At 41.7% G+C, this 27,263-nt stretch overlaps 1 protein-coding gene across 1 annotated transcript in view; it reads left to right on the top strand.

The window, feature by feature from the left end:
• The first annotated feature begins 2,401 nt into the window (after positions 1 to 2,401).
• The window catches only part of LOC115459055 (PHD finger protein 10-like), a 54,218-nt gene continuing 29,356 nt past the window's right edge, over positions 2,402 to 27,263 (top strand). Inside the window, exons 1-3 of the mRNA XM_030188918.1 lie at positions 2,402 to 2,605; positions 12,210 to 12,276; positions 16,143 to 16,276. Of these exons, the coding sequence (XP_030044778.1) occupies positions 2,402 to 2,605; positions 12,210 to 12,276; positions 16,143 to 16,276 (405 nt within the window). The remainder of the gene's footprint in view (positions 2,606 to 12,209; positions 12,277 to 16,142; positions 16,277 to 27,263) is intronic.

Here is a 27,263-nt window from a genome sequence, read left to right as displayed (position 1 = left end):
CTTTGACTTGCATATAATTTTGAACCTGATATACTGTGAAAAGGTTCCCTACTCCTGAACCTCTTGGAAAGACTTTAACCCATCTTTCTCTATTAGATGAATGAACATTGGTAACCCCTACAGCATCCATCTGTCAAAGTGTCCCCTAATATGTCTCCTCATTAAATCTTCATCTTTCCTGATTATGGCTAACTTGAACCCCATTTTCTTAATTCCTTTAATTTTAAAGAACGCTCACCACACTTTTAGTGTTGAATGTAGGGATTTTCCACTTCTTGCACCCATTTTCTCCCTCCTCACCAAAGTCCATGGGAAAATTTGGCCACTCCACCATTTCTAACTGAACCTCCAGTTTCCCTGCCCCAAAGACCAGTCTAAAATGTGTTTTAATTGAGCCACCAAATAGTAGTACCTAATGTTGGGTAGGGCCAAGCCTCCATATTTCTTCCTCCAAAATATTTCCTTTGCCACTCTTGGTTGTTTGTGCTCCCATATAAAAAAAAAAAAATCTTTCTATAATTTGAGCAGCACTCCTTCGGGAATTTCAATCAGTTGGGCCTCAGATACAGGAGACGTGGGATCACTTTCATTTTGATGGCACCAGTTCTTCGCCACCAAGATGGAGTCATAGCACACCAGTTACCTAAGTTCTTCTCCATCTCACCCAGTATTTTACCATAAATTATCGTATAGCCTTCCCCTATCCACCCCAATCTAAGTCCAACTCCTTTGCCCTTTTAAAGGGAAGTGTGGTCAGATATACACATTTCTCTATCAATGAAATGCTAGTACCTCTGTTTTATCTAAATTTATTTTGCAGCTTGCCACACCCTCAGTCGTGCAATTCGGACAGTATCACAGGTAGGGTCCATGAGGTATTCCTGGTTTGCTATGCGGATCCCTTCAACATTTGGATTCCCTCTTAGTCTTATCACCAAGGGTTCTAGTGAAATGAGAAAAGTAATTGGGACCATGGATACCTTTGCCAAGTCCCCTGCTCCAAGCACATGGTGTCTTGAGTATCCCCCCAAATGCACCTTTATCCATGCCTCTGATCTACCATGTAATTGCTGGACTCCCCTAGCTAAATTTCCCCTACAACTAATCTCTGCCATGACCTTCCACAGAAAGTCCCAATGAGCAATGCCTTTTCCTTCCTTTGATGCACTGCCCAGATATGCTGAAATGTCCTTTTGACATTATCCGCCTGACTCTCTAGGATAAATCTGGATTGGTCAACGTGTTAAAGATAGGATCTCTTTTGCCAACCATGTGACCAAAATCATTGCATAAAGCTTCACATTCAAGAGCCATATCAAGTATGAACCTTTCTCAAATAGTACATCACCTGATCTCAGTTACAATGTGGTGTGTGGAGGAGGGGCCTAGTGGTTAGCGCACTGGTCTTGACACCAAGAGGTGCCTGGTTCAACTCACACTGCTACTGCTTGTGATCTTAGGCAAGTCACTTAACCCTCCATTGCCTCTGGTACAAACTTAGATTGTGAACCCTCCTGGGACAGGGAAATAGCCAGTGTACCTGAATGTAACTCACCTTGAGCTACTACTGAAAAAGGTGTGACCAAAATTCAAATAAGAACTGCATAATTAAGGGTCAGTAGAACCATGCATTTTCTCTCCATGCCATCTGGCTGTCTACGTGACTGTCTCTCTTTAATTATCTGTCCCCCTTAGATACACGCTTCCACAGAGATCCAAATCTTTCTTGCTGCTGAGAGGGTTTCTCTGTCCCAGCCACTAAAAGTGGCCCTTCTATTCCTTACACTTCTTGAATCTTCTGTATTTCCAGAACCTTTGTCGCTCTTAGTGTGCCCTCCTACTGCAATCACTATCTCAAAGGATAATAACCACCTATATTGAGGAGGTGACATCACTCACCTGATGGTAGCATACAGAAGAATCTCCCGAACCCCAAGATTCAACGCTATGGATAATTAGCGAACCTATCTCATTTGTGGCCAAAAGGAGGAAAGCGCAGGCAATAACACAATGAGCTTGATGGAAATTAAAAAGTGGGCAAGTGGCCGTAAAACCTTCGTATACAGTGGCTTCAACTGCAGTGCCTACATGAGGCACTACGGCCAACGATGGCAAAGAATGGCAAAGAACGGGTGTCACCCGAATCAGAGGTGCTTCTGCTTGAAACAGGAGCAAGAGGGGATACATTTGGACCTCCTAGGTGACAGGAAATGAAACAGTGGCTAGATGAACTGAGACTACAATCCTCGGCATTAACGTGGACCTACACACAGACATGGAAGGTCTGAATTTAAAAGATTGAGGACATGGGTCAGAAACCCAACAAGTTAGAAGAGCGGGTCATAGATAAGAACTCTGAGGTATTAGACCTGCAAAAGAAAGTTAGAATTTGGGACTAAACATGGCCCTTAAATTGGAGGACTTTGAGAACTGGCCTTGCAGGAACAACTTGCAGGTCCAAGGATTTCCAGAAGCTTCACTGAAGCAAAGCAGAACTATCCTTATGCAGAAGATTTGCCATCAATTTTTGCTAACCTCCGTTTTGAAGCAGGAACTTCCTCAAATTGAGTTTGAAAGGGTACATCATGTGTTGGAGCAGATAAAGGTAACACACAAGGACAATATTCATTCAACTGGGCTCCACATTATATAAGATACTTAGGGATAAATATCGCTGCACACTGGGAACACTTAAATAAAGTTATTTATCCACCCCTGATTCTGCAACTTTGAGAAGATTTAGAGAGACGAGAAGTCTTAACAGTGTCATGGTGGGGAGAGGATAAACGTAATAAAAATGATAATTCTGCCTAACATGCTTATATTTATTTACTGCTCTACCAATCCCCCTAATGAAAAAATTCTTTAGAATTTTATATCTGGGAGGGCGGTGGGTTGGAAGGGAGCATGAGATAGGAGGTTGCATGGAGAATGTATGTTGTGCTAAAGTGTATAACGAATGGAGGGATGTTAGAGTGTATTTGGAAGGTGGGGATAAAAGTAAAACTCGACACGTAAGGCACCTCAGTTATGCAGTTAGTTATTGATAATTGGGTCAAAATTTGTATTAACAGTTGTAAGTTGTGATTGTTGCTGCAATATGCTTTATGCAAAAGCATTGGGTCACAGTTGGTACAAGTATTTGTAAGTTGTGATCATTGTTGTCATACCTTTTTGTAAATGCATTGTGTATTGAGAATATTAAAAAAAAAAAAAGAATTTTAAATCATAGAATGTTTAAATATGCTTGGCATCGTAGGCACCCCAGGGTAAGTAGGGAGGTGCTTTGTCTACTTCATGTTCAGGGAGGGATGGGGATTCCTGATTTCCAGCAATACTGTAAAGCCACACAGCTACGTCCCCTAGTGCTCTGGGTGCAGGTCTAAAGATGGCCACCTACAGCCTTGTGGGCTGTGCCCTAGCTAACTGTTCTGGAACTCCACAAGTTCTCTGTGGGAGACAACCCTTTAATCCAAGAGATGCTGGAGCTATGGAGGTGCACTAGATACAAATTACTTAGAGGTTTTTTGGTTTTTGTTTAAATCTACCCCTATAAGGTTTGCAAGTGGTTTCCAACTAGGAAAAGATAACCCAGTATTCAGGAGGTCAGAATCTGGAGACCTCTGTTCTCTAGGCCAGATGCTGGATGAAGGACAAGTAATGGAATTATGTAGAGTTAACAGAGGAATATGGATTATTGCAGCATGAGGACTTTATTTATCATAGGGCCCAATGGGAATTACAGTTAGAGGAAACTCAAATAGTAATTGCCCCAAGAGGGGGAGTGTGAAATAGGAGGCATCTCTTGCTTATATAAAGTTGTAATCTTCCAGGGTGTGCCGATCATGATATATGTACATAGCAATAATATGGGAGTATGATATAAAGCAAAGATATTAACAGAAAACCCGGAGTACATTTTTTTAGATATCTTCTAAGAGTTTCAATAGCAAGTAACATGGTAAAAATAGATATAAGATTCTGTAGAAGTGGTACTACACCCTGGTGCGCTTGGTATGTATGTATGGGATTGGAATGATCTGTGTTGGTGCAACAGTGGCCTTTTGTTATATTTGGTGGTCTTGTCCTCAGGCACAACTCTTTTGGACCCAAAGTTTTTCATTGATAACAAACAACAGGGGTAACACTGTAACAAAAGATAGACCATTGCTTGTTGAATGTAGGACCTCCAAGTCTGAGAGTTAAAACTTGTAAACTGATTGCCTATACAGTAAAGGCCAGTCACATGATTTTGACTGCACCTTGGAAATAGCCCATAGTGCCACGCTTACCTCAAGTGATACATAATCTTCAATAGGCATCTTCAAAGTCTAAATTGACGGCTCTAAGCCAAAAATCGAATGGGCGCCTTCGCTAACGTTTGAGAACTGTTCTGCTTTTGGAATGTAGTGATTGAATATCCAATGTTCATTTAGAAGCTTAAAACACCACTTGATCCAATGTATATAGCTTTTCTTGTTAGGGGGGGGAAGGGGGAATTGTATGCTAAGAGGTATTATAGCTGATATGCTAGCAAGATACTGAAAACTCACAGTACATCATATATGATGTTCCTTTTATTTTGCTGTGTCTGGTTAAAATAAGAAAAAAAAGAAAGGAGCTTCTAAAAGACAGTATCTCCTGATATTCCTATGCCTCTAAGCATTAATCAAGATCTTCAAGATCGCAAAAGTCAGTGTGTTCAATATACATACCACTTTAGTTGTACCACAGAAAGCAGGTATATCAAGATTCTAACAAACAAACAAACCAGGTATGGGAGAAGGCTTCACGACAGCCACCCACAAATGCCTCTGGCTTTTCAAACTGAGGTATTGGATCTGAGCTAACCAAGTTCATGATTCGCAAGCTGATTTCAAGGATGCCATTACAGATCTGAACTCTACCCTGAAGGACGAGATCAATCTGATGCTAAGATGACTGGGGAGCAGATCTGTAGTTTATAACAAAAAAAATTAAAATCTTCACACATGAGGGACTAGTGGAAATGTGGAAAAAGACTCGAACAGCACCCCAGAATCTATTGAGAGTGCATTGCTTGAAATAATTGAGAACTTTCCAAATACATCAGGCAGAGACAACTGCAAGCTGCAAGAACCGGGAAACCTACTTCTAGAGCTGTACCCCCCCCCCCCCCCCCCCCCAGGGTCCTACTGTTTGAGCATTTCTCCCATTCCAAAAAAGCTGCCATACAAGCTACAAGAGAAGTGGTTCTCATATGGTATACAGTACAAAAAAAAGACAAGGGAAATTTCCTCCCAGTTCTCAGGCCACTACAGTAACTACTCCTTCACTCCTGGTTGGTGGTTGTTCTTCTCACAACAAGAGAAATGATCCTAGCTTCTCACTGCACCCGAAGCAAAAAAAAAAAAAAAAAAATCAAGGAAGAGGCACAGTGACATTAGGAAACCCATATCTGGGCACAAGACAGAAATTCTGTCCACAACATCTACACTTTCTAACCTTCCTCCTATTAAGACAAAGTAGAAGATCCAAACTAACAATGCCAGCTGCACAAGAAACCACATTCTTTGAGAAAATTTCATGGATTTAGAGAGAAACCTTGAAAGAACACAAAGAATTACTCGATAAGTACAGAATCTGCTATAAATGCTGTTCTTTTAACCACTTTGCTGAAGACTGCAAAGCTACCATCAAGTGAACAGAGTTTGGCAGTAACCAACATGTCAGTGCCCTACACCCTGACAATGTGAAATCTAAGCCTCAGTCCTTGAGTCATGGAAAGGAGTATGATGAAATAAAGGCCCCAGCACCTGAGGTTATTCCAAAGTATATGAAAGTATGTGGAAGAAGCAACAACAGTAACTGAGGAGAAGCTGCACCAGATATCCAACAGGCTATAGTTAGGTCTTTATCTGCTGTCACCTACTATGTTACTATGGATTTACAATGACATGATGGTCAGAGAGCCAAATGGTGATCTACTTAAAGCAAAGTTGGATTGGTATCGGGGCTTAATTTGTGCTGGAACAGGGTGGAACGGCGTTCTGGCACTTTTTGGCTCAAGAAGTGACATCAACACCCATGGTTCCTCCCCCCTCACCTGTTCCCTCTAAGCCAGCAGGTTTGAAAGGTTTAGCATGGTCTCTCTCTTCCATTCCCTTCCCTACCGCTCGAGTCTGACTTTTCCCCTCAGCCCACCCTCAAATTTCCAGACCTCTTTCTTTTTCCCCCTCAGTCCTCTCCCTCCCACCGCATGTGCTGAACTTCTCTCTCATCCATCCCCCTCCTCCCTGTTCCAGTCCGACAAGCCTAATTTCTGTGCCAGCAGCAGCACCAAGTACACACTGCCCAAGCCAGCCACGAGCTTTTCATCTGACACTGCCACACCCCGCACTTCTGACGCAACATCCTATTTACACAAGAGTGGGGTGCAGCAGAGGTAAAGCACCAGGTCAGCTCGGGTGGCATGTGCTGGTTGCCACTGCTGGTAAATAAATGAGGTTTGTTGGACCGGGGCAGGCAGAGGATGAGGAAGTGCTGCATACGTACAGTGGGGGAAATAAGTATTTGATCCCTTGCTGATTTTGTAAGTTTGCCCACTGACAAAGACATGAGCAGCCCATAATTGAAGGGTAGGTTATTGGTAACAGTGAGAGATAGCACATCACAAATTAAATCCGGAAAATCACATTGTGGAAAGTATATGAATTTATTTGCATTCTGCAGAGGGAAATAAGTATTTGATCCCCCGCCAACCAGTAAGAGATCTGGCCCCTACAGACCAGGTAGATGCTCCAAATCAACTCGTTACCTGCATGACAGACAGCTGTCGGCAATGGTCACCTGTATGAAAGACACCTGTCCACAGACTCAGTGAATCAGTCAGACTCTAACCTCTACAAAATGGCCAAGAGCAAGGAGCTGTCTAAGGATGTCAGGGACAAGATCATACACCTGCACAAGGCTGGAATGGGCTACAAAACCATCAGTAAGACGCTGGGCGAGAAGGAGACAACTGTTGGTGCCATAGTAAGAAAATGGAAGAAGTACAAAATGACTGTCAATCGACAAAGATCTGGGGCTCCACGCAAAATCTCACCTCGTGGGGTATCCTTGATCATGAGGAAGGTTAGAAATCAGCCTACAACTACAAGGGGGGAACTTGTCAATGATCTCAAGGCAGCTGGGACCACTGTCACCACGAAAACCATTGGTAACACATTACGACATAACGGATTGCAATCCTGCAGTGCCCGCAAGGTCCCCCTGCTCCGGAAGGCACATGTGACGGCCCGTCTGAAGTTTGCCAGTGAACACCTGGATGATGCCGAGAGTGATTGGGAGAAGGTGCTGTGGTCAGATGAGACAAAAATTGAGCTCTTTGGCATGAACTCAACTCGCCGTGTTTGGAGGAAGAGAAATGCTGCCTATGACCCAAAGAACACCGTCCCCACTGTCAAGCATGGAGGTGGAAATGTTATGTTTTGGGGGTGTTTCTCTGCTAAGGGCACAGGACTACTTCACCGCATCAATGTGAGAATGGATGGGGCCATGTACCGTACAATTCTGAGTGACAACCTCCTTCCCTCCGCCAGGGCCTTAAAAATGGGTCGTGGCTGGGTCTTCCAGCACGACAATGACCCAAAACATACAGCCAAGGCAACAAAGGAGTGGCTCAGGAAGAAGCACATTAGGGTCATGGAGTGGCCTAGCCAGTCACCAGACCTTAATCCCATTGAAAACTTATGGAGGGAGCTGAAGCTGCGAGTTGCCAAGCGACAGCCCAGAACTCTTAATGATTTAGAGATGATCTGCAAAGAGGAGTGGACCAAAATTCCTCCTGACATGTGTGCAAACCTCATCATCAACTACAGAAGACGTCTGACCGCTGTGCTTGCCAACAAGGGTTTTGCCACCAAGTATTAGGTCTTGTTTGCCAGAGGGATTAAATACTTATTTCCCTCTGCAGAATGCAAATAAATTCATATACTTTCCACAATGTGATTTTCCGGATTTAATTTGTGATGTGCTATCTCTCACTGTTACCAATAACCTACCCTTCAATTATGGGCTGCTCATGTCTTTGTCAGTGGGCAAACTTACAAAATCAGCAAGGGATCAAATACTTATTTCCCCCACTGTAGGTAGGAGAGAAAAGAGCTGACAGGAGAAGAGCAAGAGGTATGAGAGAGGGCTGAGGGGAGAGGAGAAATAAATGCTGAACTCACAGAGGGGGGGATGGCTGGCTAAGGGAGGGGTGGCTGAGGGGAGAAGAGTAAGAGGTCTGAGGGGCTGGGGGTAAAGAGGAATAAATGCTGGACTCACTGGAGGTGATTGAGGGGAGCATAGCAGGAGGTCTGGGAGAAGAGGGAAGGTTCTGGACGTGGGGAGGCTGAGAGAAGAGGGAGAGGTCTGTGGGGAGCTGAGGGAAGAAGATGGAAGGTACTGGACTCATGGGGGGCTGAGAGGAAGAGGGAAAAGTGCTGGACCTGAAGGGGGAGAGGAAGAAGAGAGATGCTGGACCTATGGGGGGGGGGGTGTCAGACCATAGAGGGAGAGCAGGAGAGAAGTAGAGATGCCAGACTGTGGACAGAGATGGGGAGAGGGAGAACGAGTGTGAATAGAGAAAAAGATCCTGGACTGTGGGGGATGGAGAGAAGAGAGATGATGGACCCACAGGCGATGTGGCTACACAACCCCAATGCCACGCTTCTCAAGTTGTATAGGCAATAAACTGCACACAGCAGGCTTTCACTTCCGGTGCACGGTTTGCCATTTACACAACCAAGAAGCACAGCATCGAGATTTGTGTGCTGAATCTCCTCCTACAAGGCTGGATTTCCTGCGGTCACTCTCCCCTCCTAGCAGTGCCCTGCCTAGCATTGAAGCTGCACTTTTTTTTGAGGGGGGATGGGAAGGGAGTTGATGCACCATAGGATGGAAGGGAAATAGGCGAGACAGTAAATTGACAGACCACAGGTGCGGAAGGGAAAAGGGGAGGATAGAGTTGCTGCACCATAGGGTGGAGGGGAAGCAGGAGAGGACAGAAAATTGATAGACCATAGGCGTGGAGGGGAAGAGGGGACAGGGAGTTGCTGGATTAAGAGAGGAGATACTGGGTTACTAAGTTATGAGAGGGGGAGGGGAGACGATTGGCATGATGGGACTGTGAGGGAGAGACTATGGAGGTTCTCAAGGAGATGAGTGAGAGGAAGATGGTGAATACAGAGGGTAGAAGTGTGGTAATGGGGAATGGATGAGAGAACAGGAGGCCATAGACGGAGTGAGACGGGAGAACTATGGGGTGAGAGGAGGAGATTGAAAGTGGGTAGGTAAGTGAAATATAGGTGGAGAGGGTGAAATTTGAATGGCCTGTTTAGTATAGAGCTGTTTGGTTTTGCAGATCAGCCAGCTTTGTATATATAACTTATTCCCTTATCAATGATCTATAGCTAAAGCCTGTGTTTGCTTGGCCTTCTCAAGGACAAGTTAACAGACAGGTTTGCTTGGCCTAAAATAATGGGCCATAAACTTTAAAAGGAGTGGAGGAGTGGCCTAGTGGTTAGAGTGGTGGATTTTGGTCCTGGGAAACTGGGTTCGATTCCCACTGCAGGCACAGGCAGCTTCTTGTGACTCTGGGCAAGTCACTTAATCCTCCATTGCCCCAGGTACAAATAAGTACCTAAGCCGCATTGAGCCTGCCATGAGTGGGAAAGCACGGGGTACAAATTAAAAAAAAACAAAAAACCTCTGTTTCAAACAGACTCTGAATTAATACAGCGAAGGACTTTCAGTGAAGGAAATATGAGTGTTAAGATATTCAGGGAGATTTGGGTTTGCAAACGGCAAATGATTGATAATTGGGAAAAATACCAAAGAAGCAGAATTATGTGAAGGTGACTTTAGAGGTCAGAGTTGAAGAATACCAGATAAGTAAGAGAGAAAATATAAGGCATTAAGTGATTGGACAAAATTAAGCATCAGTAATCTGACAAGCACATCTTGTGGTAGTCAGATTTGTTAAGCTTCCAGGGAAATACACAGAAACACCAGAGAGAGATTTTATTTTCCTTATACTGAAATTTAGACATATAAATAAGAATTCAGTTTTCTGTAATACTGGGAAAAAATAAATTTTATTGTAATCATTTACTTTAATAAATATGTTAAAAAGCAGCGTTCCCAGCACAGACTCCTGGGGAACCCCACTAACTACCCTTCTCCATTGAGAGTATGAACATTGAACCCTACTCTCTCTTTTAACCAGTTTTTAATTCAGAATAGGATAAAGTTAAGTGATATATCAAATTTAATAAGTACTAATAATAAATAAATAATGCTGAATGTCTCCTTAATCATCATACAGTATTTATTTGTCCAATCTTGATATACCGCCAATCATGCAGTAGTACATCAAGGCAGTTTACAATAAAATTAAACCAAAAAGAGGGGTTGGGAAAGCAGAGTATGGGGAAGAGGAGGGGGAGGGGCTCATAAGTGAAGTATAGTAAACAAATGCTAGGTAAAAAGAGAACTAGAAAGAGAGAATTAGCGAAGAGTCAGTTGAAATAGACAAGTTTTAATAAGTTTTGTATTTTTAAAGGCCCAAAATGAATACAGCCCAAGATAGCTAAAGACTAAAATGCTAGTAACATCCAAATTAGTGAGAAGGGGGTGGAAGAGTAAGCAAAGATGATCAGATGATTGGGCAGGTAGTGGGCGCCAGATGATCAGCAAGATAGTACAGGGTATGTGTATGCATACCCTATGAGTTAATAAAAGAATTTAAATTTGATATGGGCAGAGGATGAGAGGCAGTGTAGAGCCGGCAACAAATGAGACATAATCATACTTTCATATTATGAAGCAGTTGAACTGCAACTGACTAGGGTCCCACTGGTGAATTTTCAGCTGAAGCCAGATGAGGCACCAGGATCCCACCAGAGGAATCTGTTTCCATTGGGTTTCTGCAATCCAGAAAAATGAAGTTGATGGGTAGGGTTTTGGCCAAGTCTGTGGTAAAGTAAATAAGATTTGGACATTGTCAGCTTAACAATAAGAGCTACAGCCCAGTGACTAAATGAGAAAAAGGAGTTGCACAAAAAAGATATTGAACAAAGTGGGTGCCAATATGGAGCTATGAAGGACATTGCAGACCAAAGAAAATGATGTGAAGTAAGAAGTCCCTGCAGTAATCTAATATGAGTGGTTGGTAAGGTAGGAAGTGAGCCAAGCATTCACTGTATCACCAGTGCCTAGGTTACTCAGCCGATGAAGCAGAAGGTCATGATCTACAAAATCAAATGCAAAGGCAAGGTCACGTGAAACAAGAATCAGAGTTGGAGTGATTGATAGCAGTTCTAATTTCTTTGTGTGTGATGGTTAGCAGAGTTTCTGTTCTGTGTCCCTGATGAAAATCTGGGGCAAGAATTTTTTTTCCAGATATGAGGAAACTTGATCCAGAACTATTTTCTCCGGCATCTTCATGAAGAAAGAAAGATTAGAGTTGGAGTGATTACGGGTAGGATCAGTAGGGTAAAGGTGTAGTTGCTTGAATTAGAGGGGCATTTTTGAAAGAAACGTCTAAGTTGGAATTTGGACGTTTTAGAAAGACGTCCAATTTCGGAGGTGGGGAGAAGGTCATTTTCGAAAAAAGATGGACGTCCATCTTTTTCAAAAATACCAAGGACGTCCTGTGATTTGGACGTCGTCGTGATTTGGATGTCCTTGTTTTTGGTCAACCACACTTTAAGATACCACTCAATCACCAGCACAATTACCATATAAGAATACCCTCAGTTTATATGAAGGGGGGTGTACAAAGGATATCCTTAGTTATGCATCTTCTGTTGACACGCTCCCTCCAGTATGTTGATGCCTCCACGTTGGCCCCATCTTCACCTTCTTGCTACAGTGTTGTCACTTTGGAGGGACAAGCAGTACAGGCTGGGAAAGCGCAAGCTTGGCATCCAGTGGCAAAAGACACAGAGCAAAAGTAGAATCAATATCTGCACGCCCCCTTTTCTGGCAACACTTTTTTTCACTGGAATTGCACCTCTCCATTTTATCGTCGTGCCATTGTGATGATATCTGAGGTAGGGGAGTGGTGGCAAGCACTGTCCAGACAGGGGAAGCACAAGTGAGGAGCAGCAGGCTGAAGAGTCAGAGCCAAAGTCCTGCTTCTTCTGGGGCTCATTCCTCTCTTCATTCCTACCTCTGCTCAGCACACTTTTCCCTTGCCAGAGCACTTGCTGGGTATCTGCAGCTCCCCAGTTTCTCTGCAGCTTCCAAGTAAGTCTCCACTCTTATCTCTCCCTATACCCTTCACTGGGAACTAGAGAACGACACTGGGACGGGGACCCACAGTAACCGTGGGGACGGGGTGGGGACAGATCCCACAGGGACAGGGAGAGATCTCACGGAGGTAGGGATGTGGTCAGAGCTCGTAAAGACAGAGACAAACTTTGTCCCCGTGTCACTTTCTACTTTGAAACATGTTAATGAACTGGACTGTTACTTATGTTTGTCAACAATATATATTTTTTTTTTTTTTGAAAAACAAGCAAACATGCTAGCCACAGCTAGCAAAATTTGCATTGTATGCCTGGAATAGACTTCTTAAATCGGTATGTTAAGTTCTGTCTCTGGCCGTATTCAGATGTAGGCTGAAAGTCCACATTTTTGTGGCTGCTTTTAACGTCTCTTCTTCACCTGTTCAGTACCCATGTTTGTTTTAATCATTTCCACAATAAACAATTCCCTAATCCCATATTTGTCCTGTTTGTCACTGTTAAGTAGATTGTAAACTCTGTTGAGCAGGGACTGTCTCATATGTGTTTAATGTACAGCACTGCATACATCTAGTAGTACTATAGAAATGCTAAGTAGTATCTCTAAGGTCAGCCCAGTGCCTCTTACAGAGTTCAGTCCCCCATCTCATGCAGAAGGCCTCAATTACACAGCAGAGGTACTTCTTCTTTCTTTTGACTAGAGCTGCCTCCCATTGCTCCTGCCCTCAGTGTTTTCCCATTGGCTGGATCCTACTTATAATTTCTGCTACTGCTAGTGAACCTGGAAGTACGGAGGTCAGGGGAAGGATTGGACAACTGCAGCTAGAGGTTTTAAACTCTGAAAAGTGTCCAGAGCATTATCCATCCTTCTAGCTTCCAGATATTAATGCATCAATTCCAGATTTTGATGCTGAAATATTTTAAATCCTGAAAAAAAGTTGGAAAGCTGTCAGTTCCAGCCTCCTGAGGACGTCTGACAGGTTTTCTTTACACATGCGCCTAGATTTGCCTAAATACAGTCCTGCCCAGCATAGCAGGTATCTAGTTTCAAGTTTATTCAAATTTGCTATCCCACCCTACAGAAAACCTTCAGGGTGGTTTACAATCTAATATAGTTGTCAGTACACTGTACATCCATTACAAAAACTATACAATTTTAACTATTAGGTTTCATAGTAGAATTTACAATAAAGAAAGTGAAAAACACATTTATCACTAAAAGCCAGTTCATCAGTGGTATGAGTGTGGCAGTATGGTAGGAGGAGAGAGAAGATCATGGTGGTAAAATTATATGGAGCATCCTCATTGAATTATTTCCAATGTATATGTGTTTTGGCAAATGTGGTTGCTAGAGGCTATTAGTAGAGACTGACACGGGGACCTGCAGTAACCACGGGGATGGGGACAGAGCCGACGGGGTGGGGGCAGGAATGGGGACAGAGCCCGTGAGGACAAACTATGTCCCCGTGTCACTTTCTACTTTGAAGCCTGTTAATGAACTGGACTGTTTATGTTTGTTTGATGCAGACAATATTTTTAATTTTTGGAAAAACAAGCAAACATGCTAGCCACAGATAGCAAAATTTGCATGGGGATCCTGTACATCCTGCTACTAGCACATCTTCTAAGAAGACACCTTCTGTTGCAGGAGGGACTGTGGAAGACAGGAGACCTAGACTGAGTCCTGAGATTGTTAATGACTTCTTATTCATCCACAGATTAAAAAATCATAACAGTGCTTCAGAGGGCATATTTCTCCCCTCTAGGGCATATAGAACGGGTTGTATTTTGTACACCCGGACATTTTAACAGGGTGGGTTAGGATTCCTTGGGGTAGTAGAAGTCAGCTTTTGTTGGGGTTGGAAGGGTAGAGGGTGGTGGTTGGAGGGTTTATAATAGCTGCTTATTGTTATTATTGTTTTTTATTTGTAATTTATACACAACAGTTGCACAGCGTATTGTTCATTATTTATTTATTTGTTACATTTGTACCCCGCGCTTTCCCATTCGAGGCAGGTTCAGTGTGGCTTACATAGTAATAGGGGTTACAAAGTATTACAGAGAGAGTACAAGCTGTGGTATAACAGAATAATGATGGAGATATGCAGATAGGTGGGATGGGCAAGTAAGAAGGGGGTAGAAGAGGCAGGAGGGGGAAGGTGGAAATGAACAAAGGATAAGGGGTGGGAGTGGCCAGAGGAGGGAAAAGTTTGAGGGATTACATAGGGGAGTTGATGGAAGATGTGGTCTAAGTCATAGTCGTTGTCGTTATACTTCAATAAAAAGATTTAAATATAAAATCATATGTGTTCGAGGCTTCTACAGATGAGAACAGAGCCCACGAGGATAGGGCAGGGATGGGGACAAAAACTGAACCCACAGGGATGGGGCGGGGATTGGAACAAATTTTATCCCCTTGTCATTCGCCAGCCATTAGCATCTGCAGAATGCTGAGAGCCAACCAGCACATGAAACAATGAAGTTGCCAGATCCCAGCACCACGATCATGCACATATATGCTAATCCGCTCACTCCCTTTTCCTCTCCAATGCTCAGTGGACAGAACACCAAATAAAGGTGCTGTTACCACTGAAAACCCTAGGTTAGCTTGGAGCTGGCAGGGTTGTCAGCGGCAGGGTCTGTCTGCTGGGGAAGAATAGGAGCAAATATATTCTTTTTTTAAAGCAATCTTAGCTCAATCGGGCCTAATGAGGCACTTTGCTGCCAGAGAATAACAATGCTTTACTGCACTTCTCCCTGGAGCTGCTGGTCTTCTATATGACCCTGCATTTCCCGTTTCAGCTCAAGAAGTAGAGATTGTTGCCCAAAACCTGCCACAAGAAACTTCTCCCAACAGCCTTCTCCTTTCCCTCCTAGAGCCAGCCAAAGTTTCTTCGGTAAACTGCAGTGACATTTTTGAGTCTGATGAGCATAGCTTACCAATGCAGGAAAGGCTTTGCATTTTTGTATAGCTATCATAACCTGGAACCTCTTCCTCCTCCTCCCCTCTGGCATTCTGGGCATGCACAGAAAAGCTGTGCTTAACACACAACTCTTCAGCGCATGTGCTAGACACTGTCCTCCCACCAAACTCCCAAATGCTCAGCACTAACAAGGTGCCTAAATTTGCATGTCATAGGCATTGAGTATTTAGGAGATCCTTCACTGCGCTGTTGTAGCAGTATTTTTCCAGTGCTGTTTAGCACAGTGCCAGAGTTTTCAGCATCTTAGACTGAGAGAGTAGAGCAGTTCAAAAGAAGTAGTTCCTTAACTGCTGGGTATGTATCAAAGTGTCTATACTGCAGAAGGTTGAACTTCTTCTCCCATAGAAACTCATTGTCGCCTTTTTTTTTTTAACAGGGGGAGTAGAGGGAGGTGTTATTTCTCTAGAACCCTCTAGTGTGATCTGGCTTTTTTTTTTTAACTTGTCTCTTCTCTGGGTTTTCTCCCATACCTGTTAATTTAAATTTTCAGAGTTATTTTGTCCCAGAGACAGACAAACCTTCACAGTCTCTCATATATCATTGTTTCTAACACATTTGTTTGGAAAGGATGAAAAGATTTAGCTTAGCTAAAGGTAAGAAAGAATTTTAGGCCTTAGGGTGGGGGAATTCTGTGAAAAAATATTGTGTGCAGAATTTTCAAAAATATTTGCACAGAATTCCCACTGGAGTAAAATCAACATGTTCTACTAATTAGATTTTTCACCAGAATTTTAAGAAATAGGTGAAATATCCAGTGTAAAATTGGACTTAAATAAATACTGTTTTTCTGTTGATTTTAAATCATGATTTATGTTAGTTCCCTCTGTCAAAATGCTTTGAATTTTGCGAAAAACTGAAGATGTTTCATATTGTAACCATCTAGGTCTAACTGCTCTGCGAAGTGATGAAGTAATTGATCTAATGATTAAAGAGTATCCAAACAAACATGCAGAGTATTCAGTTATACTGCAAGAAAAAGAGCGTCAACGACTAGCAGATCATTACAAAGAGTACTCCGTAAGTAATCGTTATGGCTTTATTAATATATGTGTCAAAGTAAGGAACTATGAACCCTTTGTAGGTCAGTTTGTATAAATACAGAAAGTTATTTCAATAAGGTTTGTTTGTTTTTCTAATTCAGGGGTCCTTTTACTGAGCTGTGCTAGTAAATGGGCTTAGTGCATCCTTGCTGCGGGCCTTTCCTGCACATTAGGCCCATTTCTGGTGCAAATATCAAAAAGGGCACTAATGTTAGCATTAGCATGTGGTCATTTAAAAAAAAAAAATGAAGATGAGAACACTCACTGCCCTCCTAATTACGAGGTACTATGGGCTCACGCTTTATTGCCACGTTAACTAGTTAGTACATCCATAATGTCAGCGCTGTGTTAGCACATCCACATCCATTGTCCATCCATGGCATGTCCCCTCCCATAAAATATTAGAATATGAATACCACACACACACAGAGATGACAAAACTAACGCAGAACACATTAGTGCCTAACATAGCTTAGTGTTCTATTCTGCTTAGCTGTATGTTTAGTACTGAGATTGTGACCACTTGTACAAACAATTTATACGCCAAGCAAAATTAGATCTTAATCTAAACCCAAATAAAGAGAAAGTTAACCCCACTGAATAAGTGGAAAAATATACAAACTCTTCATTCAGTAACTAAGGCCTCTAAGCAACAATACTTCAGCTTTGTTTAATAAAATAAAAGAGCCTTTTTGTCTAAGTTGGCTGATTAATATGATTATATTTTTTCATTTGTTAGGAACAATTCATGTTTTGGGTATACAGGGTGAGGCAAAAAAAAAAAAAAAGTAACCTACCAGAGTTTTTACACTTGGAATTACAACCTGAAATTTTACAGCTTTATTTGTTACTATGTATGTTTATGTGCTGAGTGGAATGAGATTATCTTTAAACACGGTGAAAGTTACAGACTTTTCACTGTAACCACCCAGCAATTTTCACGCATTCAAAAATGTTTGCACTGTAAAAAAATAAAATTATTTTTAAAATGGGGTACATAAGAATATAAGCATTGCCATACTGGGACAGACTGAAGGTCCATCAAGCCCATTATCCTGTTTCCAACAGTTACTCCTGCTGGAATTCTGTGCAAAAAATTTCAAAATTCTGCACACAAAATTTGCAAAATCTGCAAAATTCTGAGAGTTTGTAATAATTTAAACAATATTACAGCCCCCTCCCTGTACACAGATACCATCCGTATTTTTCCCAGCACCCATACATCTACCTATTTTCCATCCCCCCTGCACCCACACATAGCATCCATCTTTTTTCCAGCCCCCCCCCCCCCGTACCCACACATAGCATCTAATTTTTTTCCAACCCCCCCTCCCTGCACCCACACAGCATCCATAGTTTTTTTCCCCGCACCCACACACCATTCAGTTTTTTCATAGCCACCGCCCGCTGCACCCACACTTGGAATTGGGAGCCAGTGCAGTTTTTTTTGGAGGTGTTTGGCGCTTTCGAATCGCGTTTTTCCAAATATAAGCCTGGCTGCCATGTTTTGAGCGGTCTGAAGTTTCTTTATGATTTGCAGCCCGCATATATTCCATTGCCGTAGTCTACATGGCTTAGTACCATTGATTGTATCAAGTTGTGAAAGAATGGTTTCACACGTTTGAGTTTCCACATTGAGTGGAACATTTTCTTTGTTGTAGATTTCACTTGGTTCTCTAGGGTGAGGTTATGGTCGATTGTAATGCCGAGAATTTTCAGGCTGTCTGAGATAGGAAGGGTGTAGTCTGGGGTGTTTATGCTTGTGGGTTTGTTGGTGTTGTATTGGGATGAGAGGATAAGACTGTGTTTTTTCTGTGTTGAGTTTTAGTTGAAATGCATTTGCCCAAGAGGCCATGATGTTCAAGCTGAGCTTCATTTCGTTGGAGATTTCGGTTGGATCATGTTTATAAGGAATGTATATTATGACATCACCTACACTGACTACTTAGTTTGTTACCTTTAGATTGTAAGCTCTCTTGAGCAGGGACTGTCCTCCCCATGTTTAAACTTGTACAGCGCTGCGTAACCCTGGCAGCGCTATAGAAATGCTAAGTAGTAGTAGTAGTATGACATCATCTGCGTAGATGAAAGGGTTGAGGCCATGGTTGGATAAGGACTTGGCTAGTGGGTTCATCATTAGGTTGAAGAGGGTCGGTGATAGTGGTGATCCTTGAGGTACTCCACAGTATGCTTTCCACGGTGTGGATATGTTTGAGTTTGACTTCACTTAGTATGTTCTGGTGGTTAGGAAGCCCTTGATCCAACTAAGTATATTTCCGCCAATGCCAAAGTAATCTAGTAGTCAATAGTATTCTATGGTTTACCATGTCGAATGCACTAGACACGTCGAATTGGAGGAGGAGTATGCTTTTACCTATTGCTATTTCCTGCTTGAATTTGGCTAGGAGAGTGATTAGCACTGTTTCAGTGCTAGGGAGTGGCCGAAATCCTGATTGTGATTCATGTAACATTGTGAATTTATTCATATAATCAGAAATTGTTTGGTTACCATGCTTTCCATCAGTTTGACTGCCAGTGGGATAGAAGCTACCGGGCAGTAGTTAGAGATTTTGTTTGTTTTATGACCTGAGCCCTTACTGTCAGCCATTCACTTAGCAGTAAGGGCTCACATGCTACCTGTGTGGTAACCTTACAGCACGTGCTAACATGGCTGTGTTGCCGATAACTCATTGAGGTGCCCTTTTACAAAGCCACAGGAGGGTTAACGCACTACCCCGGCGGTAATTCCAAGTTTGGCGTGTGCTGAATCCTGCGGTAGAAAATATTTTTTTTCTACCATGGGGGGGGGGGGCCCATGGTAGAAAAAAAATATTTTCTACCGCAGGATTCAGCACACGCCAAACTTGGAATTACCGCCGGGGTAGTGCGTTAACCCTCCTGTGGCTTTGTAAAAGGGCACCTCAGTGAGTTACTTTGTCAAATGTCTTTTAAAAATCCAGATTCACAATATTGACCGGCTCACCTTTATCCACGTTTATTCACGCCTTCACAGAAATGTAGTAGATTGCTGAAGCAAGATTTCCCTTGACTAAATTCATGTTGGCTTTGTCTAAAATCTATATGCATTGTTATAGAATACACCCACTCTGCACCTAATTTAGGCGTTAGGATTTACACCAAATAAAACATGACGTAAATGACCACAACTAAATTTTGGTTGCATGGAGAGATGCTCGGCCTAATTCTATATACCACGCAGATATTTATTATTTATTTTATTTTATTTATTGCATTTGTATCCCACATTCTCCCACCTATTTGCAGGCTCAATGTGGCTTACATAGATTTGTTAACATTTAAGACTATTCTATTAAATTTATCATACTCTAGAGAATATGCCTAGTTGTATTTTTTTCCGTGCAGAATTTTCAGGACCATATATAGAATCTGGCCCTCAATGTGTGAAAAAAAACAAATATTCTTAATTATCTTGATTGAATAAGTCTTTGCTATATCTCTGGTTTCTAGAAATTGCAATAATTTTCCTTTGTGTCCTTCCAGTGATTTGGACAAATTTGATTGTGTTATTACCTTTGCCAGTTGGTCCAAATACCTTTAGCTCTGGCCTCAGGTCCTGTATTCCAGTAAGTGTTAGATCTAAGGTAGTTCCCTCTCCTATCTGTTCCAAGACCAACTGCTTCATGAAGCAGTCATTTTTGGCAACTAGAAACTTTATCTCTCTAGCATATCTGGTTGAGACATTTACCCAGTCATATTAAGGTAATTAAAATCCCTTATTATTTAGGGCTATACTGAATATTCGTATTTGATTTGATTCAGCCCTGGATAATGCCACAAAGACATTATTCGTATCCGGCTGTATAGTGATTTAAATCTGGGGCTGTATTGTGCTAAATCCTACTGAAATAAACACTTGGGGCCCTGTTTACTAAGACACGCTACCATTTTTGGCATGCACTAATGTTAGAGACACCCATATATTCCTATGGGTGTCTCTAGTGTTAGCTCTTGCTAAAAACGTTAGCACGCCTACAGCGTGGCTTAGTAAACAGAGCCCTTCATTTCTGATTTCACATTGCTTCTTTTAATATTATGTTAAAGTTCAATGCCCATTATTTGTCTCCAGCTGAATAATATTTCTCATTATTTGTATTCGGCCGAATAGTAAAATATACTATTATGTACAGCTCTACTTATTATGTTAACAAATTTGTTAGTGAAATATTAACATAATGAAAGAAGGCGGTGTGTTTTTCCTGTCTAGATGAACAGTAGCATATATCCTACTGCTATATTCTTCCTCATCACACCTGAAATTTTTATCCATAAAGATTCCACGTTGGGGTTTTTTTTTTTTTTTTTGCAGGACTTCTACACTGTTTGTCATCATTAAGATATAAATGCCATCCCTCTACCAATTTATATTCAAATGATAGGTTGAATCATTTTCCAGTCTGTTACTCGTATCCCTGTTATGCACTTAAACCTCCCAGAGGTCAGCCCCTTCATAGGACGTGAGCTCAGGCCATTTCTTGTCTCTTGTACTACTCCTGGTCTCAGCTTTATAATGCATTGTTACTTCATTAGTACTTTTGAATATTTTGTGGGCTGATTGGGCCCTGTAGAAGTCATCCTCCAACTGGCTTCCTGTACTCATAGAATCCTGGAATTCTGAACCCTCTCTGCCCTCAAATAGGTCTCCTGTGGGAGCTCAGAATGCCTTGTTCTCTACTGACTTTTGCTTGTTCTCTGACTATGAACCTATCGTGCCTCCCCTGACTTCTGCTTGTTCTGGATCTGTCTCTGCCTGTAGTTTAGATTTGGTTCTACACCCAGTTTTTCTCCTGTTGCCTCCTCTGCCTGATATTTTTCTACTCTTTGCTGGAACACCCATGCTTCAAGTCCTGGCAGTTTCCTAAAGGAAAGGGAGCTGTTATTGGCGAAGGTGCAATTAAAAAGACCCCAGTGTTTCTCTAGAGTGGACCTGGCTATCACGATTCCATTGATATCTTCCTGGTCTCTGAGATTATTATGTTTACTGATCCATTTGATGCCATAGGCTTTTGGTATTTACATTCAGACAAGTGGCATGGCAGGCTCAATGCGGCTTACATATTATATATAGGTACGTATTTGTACCTGGGGCAATGGAGGGTTAAGTGACTTGCCCAGAGTCACAAGGAGCTGCCTGTGCCTGAAGTGGGAATCGAACTCAGTTCCTCAGGACCAAAGTCCACCACCCTAACCACTAGGCCAAAGTTGCCTAGCAGTTGATGGGATAATTAGATTTTTTTGTCTGTCTGTTAACAATTGAAATGAACCTAAGCTACTTCAGCCTTTCAAACAAAAATAGAGGTAATAGTGACAATTTTATATATAAAGTAAATACAAGTTTAAATATTTTCACAACCTTCTGTATTCCATGCTTAATTATGTTTTGCGATATGGAGAGGAGTATCAAATTTAAAATCCACATATTAATACCTATAATCATTTACCCCTTAGTAAATACTTAAAGTTCACTCAACTGAATTCCAACGTGTTTAAAGTCAAACTTCATCAACATTTTAGCAAATGCTATGCCAGTGTCAAGTGGACTTGTAGTTGTAATAAGTTGTTTTCCAGAAAGTGTTCTTCCAAAAAGTTAAAATTTTCATTCTTCAAGTATTTGGGAATATACAGAGAAAATGTTCTTATACCTCCCCCAACCCCCAAAGCATCAAGCAATAAAGGAGATTAAATCCTCAAACTGCAACCCACCCACCCTTACCTCAACCCAGAACCCGTTAGTGGTTGTTATACCAAACCTTTTGAATAGCATTGTGGCATCCATCAAGGGTGTGCAGTGTCACCTTTATTGTTTGCAATATCCATAGACCCCTTGGTTTAGGTAGTGCAGGATTTGCTGGGTATTTGGGGATTGTCTGGGGACAATAGTGAACATAAAATTATGCTGTTCGCAGACGATATCCTTTAGACTTTGACAGAGGCAGAGGAATCCCTGTCCCAAGTTATTCAAGTGTTAGCTCAATATGGACGGGTATCTGGTTTAAAGTCAATATGAATAAGTAAGAAATTTTAAATCTTAATTTGGTTGGTCCTGAGGTGGCTCGTCTGGGCCAGCAGTTTCCCTTTCAGTGGGTTCAGAAACATCTTAAATACTTGGGGGTGTATATTACAGCTAATTTAGCTGGGCTATAATAGGAAGAGGGAGTGCCATAAATAAATAGAGAAGTCTGGGCAAAAGCATCATTTTAACTGCCTGGATCCTTCCTATACAGGATACGATACGACTCTCCCAACTATCTAATTCAGCCAATAATTCCTTAAGCTTGTGGGGTGGGGGGGGGGGGGGGAATTAACCTGGACCATTTGCTCAATGTTTAGGTAAATACTAGAGAGCTGGGCTGGCACAGTTCAATTTTGAGTTTTCTATCTCCACCTGCTGGTTGATGGACATAACTACCCACATGTCCTGGAATAGCGTGAAGAACTAATAGAAAGAAAATTATCAGGTAAGTCCTAATTTCTCCTTACTTCCGTGGCATTTCCAGATGAAACATTTACCCAGTCAATATGTGGGTAATTGAAATCTCAGTGTCACTATCAAAACCTTACAAAGTAGCAGAACAAAACACTTAACCAAAAGCAATTTTTGTCTGCTAAATCTGACCATCAATCGTATACCAAAGTGATTCTAATAAATAAAAAAAAAAAAAAAGAAGAGCAAGAGACCTCAGGGTGTCACAATGGGGCTTAAGATGGAACAATACAATTATTGGTCCTACAAGCTCAAAAGACTCAACAAATTACATGGGCTAAAGAACTCCACTTAAAATCTTAAATACAGTCTTAAAAATTCACCCCACCCAAGTTTCTAATCTTGATAAGTGATTTCTATGTGTTTTTGTATCATGGATGAGCTGTGCTTTGTCAGTTTTTGACTTTCAGCTGAGTACCATTTTGGCCCATATGACTGTGAAATATTTGGACAGAAATATTTGGGGTAGCAACAGGAGGGAGGCGCTAAGCTAGTTATGGAGGGGGACAAGCCAAGATGACATTTCTGAATATCATGCCCACCACCACATAACACACCCCTTCCCACCTGCACTTTTAAATTAGCAATTTAAGACACCAGGGCCTTCTATGCATAAAGAAACCTCCCCCTCGGGCTAATTTCAGCTACCAAGTAGAATTGCCATTATAATTGATAGCATCATTCAACAAATTCTTCTGTGTGGGAGTGGATTCTCTACAGGATTGGACAAAATCTCAATGTAAACACTGCATCTTCAGTTCTGTATCAAAGACTCTATATGCCCCAGCAGTGGAGATATCCCCCTTATAACTTGCCATACAAAAAAAAAAATGTGATTATTACCTCAGGAACACCACACACTCCTTCCACTGCCGGGCACTGTGTTTAAAGCTGACAAGATTTTGTTTGTGTGGTGACCACAGGGTGTGGAGACCACTAGTCTTGAGCATTTTTATTTTGGGTGCCAAGGGCCTGCTTTCAAATAGGGCTAGACAGTTTGCAAAATATCACAAAGCCATGGAAAAAGACATTAAAAACCTTTATAGCAAACTTACCAAACCATAGCAGCCCTAACCCACCTATGAAAAGGTATTGCTATAAATCTTACACTGAGCCCCAGAGCACCAATGTAACTTGTTAGTGGGAAACGGGAATGAACTGAACTGTTAGATGGCATCGCATACTAGCAGAATCCTTCTTCTTAGTCACACATGCAGAACATGGACAGACCCTTGTCTGATGTAAAATAGGGGACCACAAAAGCATACAGACAAAAATTGAAATGGAGGACTTCCCCCCCCCCCCCAAAGAAAGCCAGACTCTATAAGTAGTGCAAAAATAGAAAAAATGTACATTTCCCAGAGCAGACACAAGGAAAGTGGAGAAGTTCAAGTGTCTTTTTTTTTTTTTTCTTTCCTTGTGTCAGTCTTCCCCTAAATTATTATCCAATTTTGCCTTTTCTATTCTCCTCTCGTCATCTTCTTTTTATTTATTTATTTGTTGCATTTGTATCTCACATTTTCCCACCAATTTGCAGGCTCAATGTGGCTTACATTATGCTGTAATGGCGATCGCCATTTCCGGATAGAGAATTACAAGAGGTATTGCATTAAGCGTATAAATGGTAAAGTAGAATACAAGGTGGTAATGCATTGAAGTTCCTGAATGATAGAGTGAATTACAAAATAAGTTAGATAATCAATTATAGAAAGTTCATTTCTGGCATGAGAAATATAGTGGTAGTGCATATTGCGTAACTTTTGTTAGTAGCAACGAAGGTTATCAGTCTAGTGTAAAGAGTTCGGTTTTGTCTAGTTCGAGTAGAGTCAAGTTGTATAGTATTTAGGATGGATCATTACGGTATGCCTTCTTGAACAGGTTGGTTTTCAGTAGTTTTCTGAAGATTGTTAGATTGTGCATTGTTTTTATTGCCTTTGGTAGTTCCATAGGTGCGTGCTTACTTTTTGCTGGCAGTGATCTTTTTTATGTTTTTTCCCCCCCACTTCTCTGCTTTTATATCTGCCTATTTGATTTTACTCTTTCTTCTCTTCTCTCACCCTCTAGCCCTTAGTCTCCTTATTTTCACTTATCTACCTGTTGTCATGAAAGATTATAGTCTTTTAAACACCAGAAGCCCAATATTCTACTGACAACGATCAAAGTTTGCTGACCACCACCGGCCTTATACCTGGAAATTCAATGTTAGGCAATGTCCGGTCTCTGGCATTGAACGTCCAGCTATACGGAGCTGGTGAAAACATAGCTGGTTAAATGCGATATTGGGCACTTAACCAGTTAAGAAGAACCACATAAAGATAGGACTGTGTTTTATGTGGTCCTGTTTATGCAGCTATCTTAGCTGGTTAAGTGATGACTCCACCTCTGGAATGCCCCCAAAATAGCCAGTTTTGGAAGTAACTGTCATATATACTCACATATAAAATTTGACTGATTTTTAAAGTAAAAAATTGGGGGGGGGGGGTACCTATACATGAGTGTGCTATCAGCTCTTGCACCTAACTAATCACCCATGCCGGTTCCAGCATCTCCCTCTCTGCCTGGGATCCAGCACCTCATATCCTGTGATCTGCCCCCGTCCCATGGGCAGCAGCTGGCAGCATATTCTTCCCCTTCCCTTCATCTAGGGCTGTTTTCCTCCATACCTCTTCCAGCGCTGTTTCTGTGCAGGCGGAGCCTTCCTGTACAGGCCCACATTTATACATGCTGCCACAATCTGCTTCCTGTCGTGCATGAGCATGTACAGGAACACCCCATTCCAGCACAGAAACAGCATTGGAGAGATAGGAAGAGATATGGAGGAAGGGGGGCAATAGACTTCCAACTGCTGCCTGAAAAACCAGGGGAGATCGCGGGAGATGAAGCAGTAGACCATGTGATTTATATATTAGTATAAGATGGGAGTGAAAGTTAGGATGCAGCTTGTACACAAAACCGACCTATATGCGAGTATCTAACAGTAAGCCAGAGGGGGTTTATGAGACCATCGCAGGAGTCTGGCAGAAGAAGACTGCAGAATTGCACTGGCTGTCATTCCCTTGTTTCTCTTTCCCCCCATTGATGGCTTGCTAAGAGCCAAAGTGAAGCTTGAAACATACTATTATATGTTTCAAGCCTCATTTTGGAGAATCACTATCTAAAGCAAGGCTTAAAATATAATATTGTGAGATGGGCCAATAGAAGGGAGTACTGGTTATAAATTAAGTAGAGAGGTGTGGTAGCCGTGTTAGTCCACTCTTAAAGGTTATCAATAGAAATCAAACAAAATAAAACATGGAAAAGAAAATAAGATGATACCTTTTTTATTGGACATAACTTAATACATTTCTTGATTAGCTTTCGAAGGTTGCCCTTCGTCAGATCGGAAATAAGCAAATGTGTTAGTTGACAGTGTATATAAGTGAAGCTTCAAAGCATTTCAATGACAGTCTAGCAAGGTGGGGGTTGGGTACATCAAAGCATTTTATTTCATTGCTAGTCTAACAGGATGGGTGTGGGTAGTTGAGAGGAGAGTGATAAACAAAGAAATACAACTTATAAATTGGTTATAAATTGAAATTAAATACCAATAGGACAGAGATTCAGTGTTTTTCTCTCCCTTCGATAGAACCAGCTATTATACCTCTGTCAATCATGGGTTCTCATTTTGTACTGGGATCTTCTTTGAGGGTATTAGGGATTATTTTAGATAATCAACTGACTATGAAGAATCAAATAAACAACTTGCAAAAAGGGGTTTTGTCAGGCTGAGACACTTACAACGTATAAAAAAGGTAATTGCTCAGGAATGTTTTCAAGTTGTGGTTCATACACTGGTGTGTCTCAGCTTGACTACTGTAACTCCTTATATTTCTGCTGTTCTAAATCATCAATGGGACGACTTCCCTATGAAGAAAGACTAAGGAGTCTAGGGCTTTTCAGCTTGGAGAAGAGACGGCTGAGGGGAGACATGATAGAGGTATATAAAATAATGAGTGGAGTGGAACAGGTGGATGTGAAGCGTCTGTTCACGCTTTCCAAAAATACTAGGACTAGGGGGCATGCGATGAAACTACAGTGTAGTAAATTTAAAACAAATCGGAGAAAATATTTCTTCACCCAACGCATAATTAAACTCTGGAATTCGTTGTCGGAGAATGTGGTGAAAGCGGTTGGCTTAGCAGAGTTTAAAAAGGGGTTAGACGGTTTCCTAAAGGACAAGTCCATAAACCACTACTAAATGGACTTGGGAAAAATCCACAATTCCAGGAGTAACATGTATAGAATGTTTGTACGTTTGGGAAGCTTGCCAGGTGCCCTTGGCCTAGATTGGCTGCTGTCGTGGACAGGATGCTGGGTTCGATGGGCCCTTGGTCTTTTCTATGTACTTAGAAATGTTAAGTAGTAGTAGTAGTAGTACTTATAATGTGGCATTTTCAGATCA

The sequence above is a fragment of the Microcaecilia unicolor genome, unplaced genomic scaffold (assembly GCF_901765095.1).
Source record: "Microcaecilia unicolor unplaced genomic scaffold, aMicUni1.1, whole genome shotgun sequence".
NCBI classification, from domain to species: Eukaryota; Metazoa; Chordata; class Amphibia; order Gymnophiona; family Siphonopidae; genus Microcaecilia; species Microcaecilia unicolor.
This window is presented reverse-complemented; position numbering and strand designations above follow the sequence as displayed.